General features: G+C 30.6%; 2 protein-coding genes and 1 pseudogene across 2 annotated transcripts; 1 reads left to right on the forward strand and 2 right to left on the reverse strand.

Annotated features, from left to right (window-relative positions):
• Positions 1–549: 549 nt before the first annotated feature.
• On the reverse strand, positions 550–1402 carry LOC111026936 (annotated as a pseudogene).
• A 2243-nt stretch (positions 1403–3645) lies between these two features.
• On the forward strand, positions 3646–4557 carry LOC111026947 (zinc finger MYM-type protein 1-like). Its single transcript, XM_022305144.1, has 2 exons — positions 3646–3805; positions 4001–4557. The coding sequence occupies exons 1-2, from the start codon at positions 3646–3648 to the stop codon at positions 4555–4557; spliced, it is 717 nt and encodes a 238-aa protein (XP_022160836.1).
• A 5484-nt stretch (positions 4558–10041) lies between these two features.
• On the reverse strand, positions 10042–12299 carry LOC111026957. Its single transcript, XM_022305154.1, has 6 exons — positions 12137–12299; positions 11880–12035; positions 11562–11753; positions 11169–11410; positions 10265–10424; positions 10042–10205 (listed from the first exon to the last, which is right to left on the reverse strand). The coding sequence occupies exons 1-6, from the start codon at positions 12297–12299 to the stop codon at positions 10042–10044; spliced, it is 1077 nt and encodes a 358-aa protein (XP_022160846.1).

Raw genomic sequence — 12299 nt, forward strand, 5'->3', positions numbered from 1 at the left:
CACATCAATAAATAATAAAACAAGTTCATAAATTTATAGTTCGATTCAATAATTTTTACTTATAAATATTAACTACTTTTAATTATTAAATAGGTACTTGCCCGTAAACTTTTTTTGTTATGTAGTCTATTTCTAACATTTTTAATAAGGTGTGGTCCATCAGAAAACATAAAAATATGTCTCTTGTTATCTAAAGGATGGTCAAATTTGTTATTCATTTTATCTTTACTTCCACTAATTCCCAGTTGAGTCCATAGTTTTCTGTTACTTGCATCAGCATCAGATACAATACCATCTACTTTTGCGTCAGCGTTTTCTAATAAACATATGGCTTTGATGCAAACACAGCAATAGGCTGGGTGAAATTAGCAGCAAAACTTTGAAATAAAAATACCAATCCATGGTTGGCTTTTAACCCTGTTGTAGGCACTTTACCACCAAAATCTTTCAAACCGGTATACGTTAAATTTTGAGAATCTACACTTAAGCTTTCACGTAGAAATATCTCATCAAATACTAATAAACCACGCCTTTGCTCTTCTCTTAGCATTATAATTTTTTTTTTAATATTTTGAAAAATTATTCATCGAAACCACATTTTGTTTTGACTAGTGACAAATACTTTCTTATTGTGCGAGGACAAGGTAAAGGTAAGATGTCTTGTTCTCTTAGAAATACATAAGTTGATGATGAGCTATAGAAAAGGTTAATTTATTTTAGGATAATTTTATTTCAGAAATTATATTATATATAATTTATATATCATTATATTCTGAACCTACCGGGTTTTTAACAAAATACATAAAAGAATCTAATCTTCAGAGTATCGTCTATTTTTTTTATTTGGATTTTTACTAGTTTTAAGTATTTCTTTAATTAAAACTGATTGAGGAGCACTTAGATTTTTTGAAATCATTATCTCATTTATTGATGCATCAGATAAAATTTTGGTTTTCTATTGCACTTTTTCCAAATCAAAGTTTAATTTGCCAATGATAGTTCTCAGTCTGAGCATACATTTAAAATTTAGATATATATTATAGAATAAATTACCTAATTAGTAATAACTTAGTTGCAATAATTTCTTTAACTATTTGTAGTCTGTACCTACACTTTTTAATGTGTTTAGTATAATTTAATTCATTTACCTAATATACTTAATTAATGTACCTATGTAAACATAACATTTATAATTTAAAATATTAAACTGTTACCTAATATTGGGTTTTTTCAATATTTTTCTATCCTTCAAAATTATTTTAAAAGCTCTACGCTTTCTTGGTGTAAGTGTTCCTCTGATATAAGGTTTCTGAATCTCCATTCTAGATAATCTTGATTTACGTTTGTGGAAATACCAAATCAAAGAATCACAGGATTGACATCTTTTTTTTATATTATCCATTATAATTGGACATTTTATATGACTTCATAGTGTATTGTTTTCCAATACTGCAGTTCGTACAGAAATCCCTTAATGGTATATAATCAAACAGAATGAGATATATTTTATTATTTTCAATTGTGTGATAGATGAAATCCGTTGGGTACCTACCAGGAAAATTCATTAAGTTTGGACCACCTCTACAAATTTATTTGTAGTCAATTATATTAATAAACCTTGATATATCTCTTAAATTTACTGGAAATTCAAATTTAGCGCTCTGTTGATCAATATCAACAGATAATCGGTACACGTAAAAACAAATTTCCAAAGTATTTTTAAATACTAATTGCTTTTCAATTTTTAATTGACCATCAATAAAATTTGATTTATAAAATACTATTTCCCTATTACTTGAATATGTAGTCCATCCTTCAGGTAAGTTAACTCTTTTAAAATTCATTAAAAGAGCTTCAAATGACAATAATTCATCATTGTCCACCTAATAATTAATATCGATATTTTTTGAAATTAATTTAAATTATGATTTAAATATCTTATTAAAACCAAGTTAGTAATAAAGATATTACTTTAGATAATTTTATGCATTTATTGGGCGGCTCTCCATCCAAGTCAAATTCATTTAGTAACACATTTTGTGGTTGAATTATTGATTTAGGTTCCTTTTAAATTATGATCATAATAATTAAAAATCAGTGATATACATAGTAATTTGTACACAAGTATTTAATATATTAATACAAAAGTATATGCAAATTATTAGATTATTTTTTTTAATCTAATAATCTGTAACTTAAAATTATAGGTATCTATATTTTATAATATGCTGTACTTATATTTTCTTCAAATAATTCCTTACGGCATGATCTTTGGTCATACAATTTGGCATGATTGTGATCTTACAATAATCTCTTACCTCCTCTTATAGTTTTGTTTTTCAAATTAAAAATAGTTGGAATAGTTCCTTTTTTCAGGCCGAATTTTATCCTACATCCAACATCCTGTAGGTACATTGGTTTTAAACAAAGAGTAAATCTAAGATATAATTGTTACCCTATATAAATAAATTAAGCATTTAATTAAATACAAACTGCAGCCCTGAACTGTGGACCTGAATAATTAGAAATTATATCTTTGTGTAAAAAATGATCAGCACATGCAAATTTCACCAATGTTTCATTACAATTTGCATTGCTTATAGCTTCTTTCCATTGCAAATATAGTGCTTTTGGTGGAGCGAAAAAAGAAATGTTTGGTGTGCGTTTTGTACTTACACTTTACACACCATTCAACCGAACACTTTTTTACTTTCATTTTTTAATTCATAAGATAAACAAGTTGTTTCCATAGTTTAACTTAACATTCAAATGTGTTTATTTACAATTTTATGTTATTATTATTTGTATTCCATTTATTTTTAGTATTTTTAAATTTGCCTCAATGGATCCATGGTAGATAATCAATAGTTTAAAATTAAACTGCTATTCGCACTAGTAACAGTTAAGGTTCCATACCACTATGAAAACGCCAGGCATTTGCGAGTTCTACTCCCTACCCCGCTCACCTTATCGATTCCAGTCCATTATATCTTAGTCCGTAATGTTAAGTATTATCGCCGATAAATAATTACAAGAGTGATCATTTTAGTATTATCATTCGTCACAAGTTCAATATAATAAGCACAATAATTTATATTTAACTATCTTAATTTTATAAAATAAGCAAAAATAATACAAATAATTCTGGGGGGCTAATATTCGCTCTGGGGGCTAAGCCCCCAAGCCCCCCTAGATACGCCTATGCGTGCGGCACTGCTGCGTCATCGTAATTGCGAGTCGTTCTATTTATAATTAAATTGACCGATAAGCTGGCTACACACTTTGCGGTTTAGCAGAGCGCATTCGCGGTTCCTATCCGCATCAGTGTCCGCGACCGCTTCCAAACTTAACTTACACACGAGGCGGATTCACCGAGCGCGGACGCGGATTTCGACCGCTATCACGTCCGCGTCCGCATTCCCTGTTTGCTTACACACGAGGCGGATTATGAATGCTGTTATGAATGAAAAAACCACCATAAATTCGCGGCCGTTGGTGGACGAACCGCTTCGTGTGAATATGGCTATTGGAAATCCACTGTTTAATTTTAGCTTGCGGACGCTGGTCATTTTACTTCGTTTGAAATTACCCATTTAAATATAGGTGTTTAATTTTTAAAGAGAAGTTTTACGTAGAGTAATTGAAATGTTAAGATATCTTTGTGAAAGAGGTCTCGCATTAAGAGGTGATAATGAAAATGTCGGTAATCAACAAAATGGAAATTTTTTAGCTACTCTTGAGTACTTATCGAAATTTGACCCATTTATAGCTAAACACTTAAATGAAAAATCAAATAAAGGTGGAGGTAAAAAATCTTACTTATCTTCAACGATCTATGAAGAATGTGTTTTAATAATTTGAAATAAGCTTTTAAAGATGATAACTAAAGAAGTAAAAAGTGCTAACTATTTTTCCATAGTAGTTGACTCATCTTGAGACACTTCTCATATTGATCAAGTAGCTATTATTTTAAGATACGTCAAGATAAATGATTCTGTAGAAGTGCATGAACGGTTCATATGCTTTGAACCTGCCGTTGGTCATTCTGGAAAAAATATTGCTCAAGCCATTTTGAAAAAACTTGAAGAATTTGATTTGAATATTTTGGATGCAAGGGGTCAATCTTATGACAACGCTTCAAATATGTCTGGGAAGTTTGAAGGAGTACAAGCGCATTTGAAGAAATCTAACAAGTATATGGATTTTATTCCATGTACTGCACATTCCTTAAATTTAGTTGGAAACAATGCACTTGAAAATTGTTCAGCTTCTACATATCGCTGGGAAACAGTTTGTGGCGATTTAAAAAGTATTGATGGGAGAACTGTAGCTTTGAAGAGTCTAAGTGAAACACGATGGTCAGCTAGAGCACATTCTACAAAAGTACTTTGTGAAAATTATGATACTATATTAAGTCGCTTAAAATATTTAAGTGAAAATATGGAAGTAAATAAAGATACACGAAACGAAGCACAAAATATTATCAAAAAAATGACATCACTTGATATTGCTTTCATGACAGTACTATGGAACAGAGTTTTAGAAAGATTTGATTAAACTAGCGTTAAATTACAAGAGAAATCACTTGATTTATCAGTCGCTGTTAAGCTTTTAAAATCTTTACGGGAGTATGTTGGTTCAATAAGAAACAATTTTGATGATATAGAAAAAATGGCATTATCTCTTTCTAAATTCGTTTCTAAACAGTATAATAATGAAAAAAAAAGAAAAGTTATTCGTAAGTTAACTCCAGATGAAATGATTTGAATTGAAAAAGAGACAAATTTATCTGGACAGGACAAGTTTAGAGTAGAAACATTTATAATGATAATGGATAAATTAGATATATGCCTGGTAAAAAGAATTGAACAATATACCTGTTCGAGCACGGACGCAGTTTGAACTTACCGCCAACTGTCATAGGCACCCACAATTGAGTCTTTGACAGCATAGACTGTTCTCGAGGCGGCCTATCCCCCCTCTGTCGTGTCCAGCCCGAGCTTGCATGCTGTAGCTGCTCGCTGGCTGCCGGCGTCTTTGTCTTTGTCCAGCGGTTGAACGCAGCGCGACGTATGCGCTTTCGTTCTCCGCGTCGTGCGTGTCCCGAGACCTCTGTGTGATCACGTGGTGGTAGGCCCAGCTGTGATCAGCGACCACATTTCGTATTTAAGGCCAAGTTTAAGTTTCGCGTTTCGTTGTCGTTATATGCGCCCGGTACGTTTGGGTTAAGTTAAAGTCGTGTGTGAACACACCTGTTTGTCCGTTGGTTCCGTCGTGTTCGACGTCAGACACTGAGCGATACATCATTTTTACGCTTTCGTTTTTACACTCCGCGTGATCGCGAGTGGTTGTTAATTACCGTTTCACTTAAGCACATTGGTGTTCGTGTTCGCCGCTCCTCGTGCCCGGTACCGAATCACGTGCTACTCGCGCCGATATACGAATTACGATGTGTCACCGTCTATCGACAAGCCCAAAAATATTGTCCGCCGTCGCAGTTCCAGCAAGAGACCCCATTGGTCGTCTACCAGGAGCATCGCCAAGCCAACGGTCGCTAAGTCAGGGCTATCATCTGTTTTAGTCCCCACGTGGGCAGAGGGCTGTATAAAAGAAATTATTGTTTCCCAGCTCTTACATTTGTATGGCGGCATATACCGTTTTTTTGTATTTACATTACATTTATAGTTTTAAGTTGATAACTTTTGGGCGCCCGCTATTTATTATTTATTTGTCATATTATGATTGTTGTAATTAATACAAGTGTTTCCGTACTGTAAGATTTATATTTTCAATTACTGTGGGTAACCTCTTCCCCTCCACAGCATCCCGCTAGTCGTTGCCGCAAACCGCGAAAGATAAAAGTAGGTGCGGGACGGCGCAACAATACCGATTTAAATAAAAAGTTTGGCTTTCTTACTTATTTTAAATCAATGACTGAGAAGGAAATCGCGGACATGGCAAAACATCTCGGTAAAATATATCCGGATGACCTTGATTGTGAAATTTTTCCTAAAGAAATGATACATTTTTCTAAATTGGTAGATGAACAGGACGAAGAAGGAAAATATAAAATGCCATCAGCACTAAAATGTCTTCATATTATACATGAAAATAAACTCAATTCAGTTTTTCCTAATGTGGAAGTAGCATACAGATTGTATTTATGTCTTCCAGTTGCCAACTGTAGTGCAGAAAGAGCCTTTTCAAATTTAAAAAGAGTGAAGAACGAATTGAGGTCTACCATGAAAAATCCACGCTTGAATGCTTTAGCATTAATGACCATAGAGAGATCTTTCCTAAAAGAAATAAATACCGACGAAATTATTGTAGAGTTTCAAAAAAAGAAGAGAAAATAAGATAGTAAAGTTAGTTTTAAAATATAAAATAATATACTTTAATTTGTATGTTTTTATATTTTGTCATTTAATTAATAATATTGTATAATAGCATGTACTTAATGAAAATTGACAAATAATAAAAAATTTCAAAGATATTTCTGTGCAATCAATTACCTTGTATCATTTTTTTAAATAAATAAAATTCAGTTATTGGTAATAAATATTGTAGGGACTAAGGGCCCTTTGGAATACTAGGCTCCAGGCCGGGTAAACTCTTAATCCGGTCCTGGAGAACTCGTTTCAATTTTGATCCATTTTGATCCATTATTGAAAACAATCCAACAAACGCAATAGTACGAATACGATTGTTTTCTCGAATTTTCATCATTAAAAAAAAAATATTTAGCTTTTTACTCTTTAAAAAACTTCCACGTGACTCCAAAACTAATGGAATTTCGAACACTCCACGCGCCACGCTTTCACGCTTTCAAAACGTCGGGAATACACTTTAGACAAACGTTTTTGAACGAAGAACGAATGGAAAGAAGGAAAGCGCGCGGGAAAGAATTTTACAGCAATTTGACTAGAGAGGATTGCGCGCAGTCAAGTCCTCGCTCAAACCCGTACGTTCCAGGAGTGAAGGAAAGATTCTACGTGTAAAGGCACCTTTAATCTAATTTTGAATTTTTTTTATCATGTGTAATTAAATTATTAAATATACTCTCTCTTCTAAAAGACGCTACCAACATCATATACAAAATAATTAGTAAACAAGTTGCGAATATTCGTTGATTGCAGAGTAGGTCTAGTAGTTGCTGTTCTGATTCCCTCATTATGTGCAAACTCTACACTCATGGCGTCTTCAATGTGAAATCCATCTATAGTCCCCACATAGTTATATATACTGCAACATGTTTATAGTAAGTTTAGCTAAATCTAAACTTCCGTTAATGGGTCTATGGAAAATTTTCCATTTGTTTGAAAGTATACCAAATGTACTTTCTACATTTCGGCGAGCACGGGACAATCTATAATTAAAAATTCTTTTTTCTTCTGACAATATTTTTCCACTGTAGGGCCGCATAATGTGTTGAGAAATGGAAAACGCTTCGTCAAAAATATAAGGAAGGCTTAGATTTTCAGTTCTTGGAAGAGGTTGACTAGTCGGAATATTCATTTCATTATTTTCTAGTTTTTTAAAAAATTCAGTTCTTTTAAATATAGTGCTGTCGGCGTCTTTTCCGAAAGAACCAACGTCAAAATATACAAATTTGCAGTCCGCGTCAGCAATAGCTAGTAACACAATCGAATAATAATTGTTATAATTGTGAAACAGCGATCCACTCAATTTCGGTTTGATTATTCTGACGTGTTTCCCGCCAATCGCGCCTATACAATTCAGAAATTGGGTTCTCTGATAAAAACAATCAGCTAGTTTTTTCCAATGTTTTTGTGCCAGTTCGAGGAAACATTCTTCTTTTAAAGTTTCCTAAATAGCTGTGCAAACTCTTCTAATAATGTATCCAATGGTTGAATGTTCCAATCTGTATGTAAAATGTAGGTCTTTTTGGTCACAGCCACTTCCTAAGTATATATTTATAAATTAATACTTACTATAATTTATACTTTTTGGGTTATTTATTAACAAAATATATAAATTGAAAATCAATAGTGTATTAATTCTAAATAAAATATTTAATGAATTCATTTTTATTTCCTATACATTTTCAAGTTAATTTTTATTTATCATTTTATTCTAGACAATGCATTAGACATCTGTAAAGAAATGGAGAAATATTAAAGATACATATTTAAAAACTTTAAAAAAACCTAAGTCTGGATTAGGTTTTAACAAAGGGCGACAATATTTATATGCAAGGCAGTTATCATTTCTACGACAAACATGCCTCGTTCCTGGAACTGAATCTAGTCTGAATTCCGAACAGCTTATGAATGATGAAGATAGTGAGGAATTAACCACAGAAACAGAATTAGAATGGCTTCAGAATAATTCAACTCCTTATAACAGTGTCAGCCATAAGCGCCTGCGCAAACATGACTTGGAATCAAGTCTATTAGCTTTTATGAACGCGCCTATACCCTTCTCCTACAACTAAAGAAATACAAGCTAATCCAAATCAGTCATTTTTTGAAAGCCTTGTCCCGATATTAAATGGTTTCACAGAAGAGGAAGTAATAGACTTTAGAATGGAAGTCTTGTCTATCATAAAGAGGATCCAAAAGGCACGGCAAAGGCCAATCCCAACAGCAAATCCACTCAATTTTAATTATATGGGATATCCTCCTCATCCCGGCACACATAATATAATATATCCACATCAGCCACCGCCAAAAAGCACACTAACTTCAATTCAATCAAGCCAATTACCAACTGGGATTGCAACAACCAATAATCAAACATTTCCACCTCCTCACCAAAACCATCTTCAATTACATGAATCGTATTACCCTTCATCGCAGCTTAGTACTTCCTTCAAACCTGCCAGTACCAATCAACTTATTCCACCACAAACTTCGAATACCACAGAAAACCCGTTGCAGATTTTAAGTACTCATAATACTGCTTCCATTCCGGCATATTCAAATCAAAAGCTACGAAATATTCGACAGTCATCTGGAACTCGAATGTGTAAATCATGTTCGACTAAACATATGACAACCGAAAACCGAAAACCATGTGCGTTCTCCACCTTCACAGGACGTCGACTCCAACAATGCATCGCAATACAGTGTGTCACCTCCACTTACATCATCATCAAGTGTTAACGAAGCTGAAGTTGCAATAACAGTTTTAATGAATATATTCTTATTAAAAACAGTATATTATTACGTTTATTTTTTTTGAATAATTTTTTGAATACAATATCCTTTAAGAAATAATAATTTGTATTTTCAAATATTATTTTATATATATTAAATATGAGTATAGTGTACAATTGTTACATTGACCCATTGTGTAGGATAAACGTTAAAACATAGTACCTAGTTAAATATTAATTAATATACACTCATTACTCAGAATCTAAAATAAAATAAAGGACAATATGTGTTTCAAATTCACTCACCTCACAGTCACAACAAGAATTTCAAGATGGTATAACTTTTCTCACATAAGTATCATTCTTTTTAATTTTGTCGATTAATCTTGCAGCCAGTTCATCAAATGACTTCACACTCATTCTAAAATAATTGTAAAATTTGTCACATAAATAACATAAAATATCCAAATGATATATTTATCAAGATATCTATTTTGAAATATTTCAATAATATTCTAAACAAGATATATTTTCAATAATTAAATGGTAATATCAAAGAAATATTAAATTCTTTTTATTTTGTGAATATCATATTTGTAAAATATAATTTATAATTAGAATAATGTTCAAATATTTATCTAACATCAATTTATTTATGTTTAATAAATATTTCTTTTAATTTTATTTTAATATGGTACCTAATAATATATATATTTTTTAATTATAAATTTAATGTATGTATTATAAAAACATAAACTCAATTAGTACATATATATAATATATATATATATATACATTAACATTATTAACTTGTTTTTAAACAAGAATCATAAATAGGGAACAAGAAGTTAAAAATAATTATTACAATAAATAAGAAGTAATAAGTGTGATTTGGATTTATAATATTCTAACTGTTAGGAAAATCATGAACATAATAATAGTATTTCTTCTGTTTGTAAGGAGTTACTGGCATCTTTTGCTTGTTTTTTATTTTCAATTCTGGCTTTAGCTGTTGTTAACCATTTTCCAATGATTGATATTATTTCATCATCTTTTATGATTTTGAATTTTGATTGCTCTATAGCATCTAAAATAAATTATTATAATATTATTATTTAGAATTAATAATTTCAATAGTATTATTACCAAAAATAACTTTTTTGATCAATAATGTAGAAAAATTATATTTATTTCTCAATCCAAAATATGTGAAATCTTTTAATACAAAGTCAGAAAACACTTTTTTCATTATTTTTTGGATCATATGTTTAGCAGATTTTCCTCCGGTTCTGAGCAACTCAAGTTTCTACATTATTACATTAAAACATAAAGTTAACATATGCATACAATTGTATTTACATTTTTAGTAAAAATTTTACCGGGTAAAATACTCTATAATTTAGAAAATATTAACTTATGAACAAAATTTGATTTATACTAAAAAAAGTATTAGAATCTTCATATTTATTATTAGAATAAAGCATTAAGAGGATGTCACATGCGTTGTCTCCGTCTTACAAACGCAGAACATAGCAAATATGCACTTGCGAGGAACAGCTTTTCTCCCCCAGTATTTATAATAAAATTATCAGAATTTCACAACGCATAGGTAAGACCTTTATCTATCATAGCGTCGTTATTTTTTTTGATGGCACAAACCAATAATATTAAGAAATCAAATGAACAAATAAAAAATAAATGTAATTATATTTATGTTATTAAAAAAATAACGACGCTATGACATAGATAAAGTTCTTGCCCATCATGCTTTGTGAAATTCTGATAGTTCTATTATGAATACTGAGGGAGAAAAGTTGTCCCGCGGAAGTGCATATTTTGCTATGTTCTACGTTTGTATGATACCATCTTTAGAAGAATTAAAGAATTAAAAAATGCATGTTTTTATTAAAAAATTAAAAAATATATATTGAAAGTATAATAATAGTTATATATTTTTTTAAAAAATAAAAAAGAAAAAGAAAAAAAGAAAATAGTTTTTGGAATGAGTTATGGATAGAATTAACCTTTAGTATGATATAAATTTACTTACAACTTTGTTTTTAAAATCTTGTTCATTAGCTTGTAGTTGTATTTCAAAATCATTCAGTTCTTTGTGGTTTGATACTGGCCAAGCAGTCATAAAATAGTCTATTTCCCCTGCCCATGAATTATAAGTAGTAGTTATAGAGTTTGAATTGTTGATCAATTGAATAATTTCCTGTTGAGTGTCGGATATTTTAGTGATTTCAACTTTCAAGTATGCCAAGTAGTTGAGAATAGTTTTTTGTACAACTGAAAAATATAATGTTAAATATACAGTTTCATTTTTTATCAAGTCACTTAATCATAATTATTTTTGTTAATTCATTAAAATTTAAAAAAAAAAATGTATGTATACAACTATACAGAAAAAAAATCATTACATGTAATCAGCTATACACACCTTTTCCAATACCATTTTCAACCATATGTGATTCATTATTTTTAATTGACTTATTATTAACCTCTGGTGTATTCAAACTGTCAATTGTTACTATTTCTTCATCAATGTCAACATAAGATAATTTTGTTTTATTTTTAATCTCTGGAATGTATTCATTATCCTTGTCAGAGTCGTAGTCAACTGAATTACTTACTATAAACAAAAAATAAAATAAACAATAAGTGATATACAAAATACTGTTATTAATAGGTATAGTATTATAAGTATGTATATACTATAGATTTAGTTATAGGTATAACAATATAGTAAAATGCTTACAGGACATATTGTCATCCGAATCTGGCAATGATGGTTGAATCCTGCAGGGTTGTACCTTTGACATCGCTTTCTTATTATTGATTTTTGTCTTGAATTTTGTGTTTGCATTATAACCAGGACTAATTTTGGACTTTTTAATACTTATAAAAGAAGGAACTATTAAAATTTAATACTTAAATTAGTTTATTTATTTATTATTTTTAAATCAAAATTAATAACACAGAATAAAAACATATTTAAACACAAAAATAACATACGAGTTTCAGGAGTTAAACTTATTGTCTCAACTGTACCATCGTTGCTTTTGCGTTTTTTTGAAGAACCATAATCAGATATGTCTGATGTGTACTGAGCTGTAAGAACTTTTTCTTCTGCTTCTATTAATGTTTCTGTAAACGAGTCATAGATATCATTAAACAT

This window comes from Myzus persicae, unplaced genomic scaffold (assembly GCF_001856785.1).
Source record: "Myzus persicae strain clone G006 unplaced genomic scaffold, MPER_G0061.0, whole genome shotgun sequence".
Lineage (NCBI taxonomy): Eukaryota > Metazoa > Arthropoda > Insecta > Hemiptera > Aphididae > Myzus > Myzus persicae.

Bases quoted from the DNA above. Each gene is read 5' to 3' on its own strand.
- LOC111026947 (XM_022305144.1), top strand. From the start codon at position 3,646: ATGTTAAGATATCTTTGTGAAAGAGGTCTCGCATTAAGAGGTGATAAT. The intron at 3,806-4,000 runs GTAAAAAATCTT...ATGATTCTGTAG, and splicing joins AAAATCAAATAAAGGTGGAG to AAGTGCATGAACGGTTCATA.
- LOC111026957 (XM_022305154.1), bottom strand. From the start codon at position 12,299: ATGTTTAATGATATCTATGACTCGTTTACAGAAACATTAATAGAAGCA. The intron at 11,411-11,561 runs GTGTGTATAGCT...TATATTTTTCAG, and splicing joins TGAAAATGGTATTGGAAAAG to TTGTACAAAAAACTATTCTC. The intron at 10,425-11,168 runs GTAAGTAAATTT...GTAATAATGTAG, and splicing joins AAGATTTTAAAAACAAAGTT to AAACTTGAGTTGCTCAGAAC.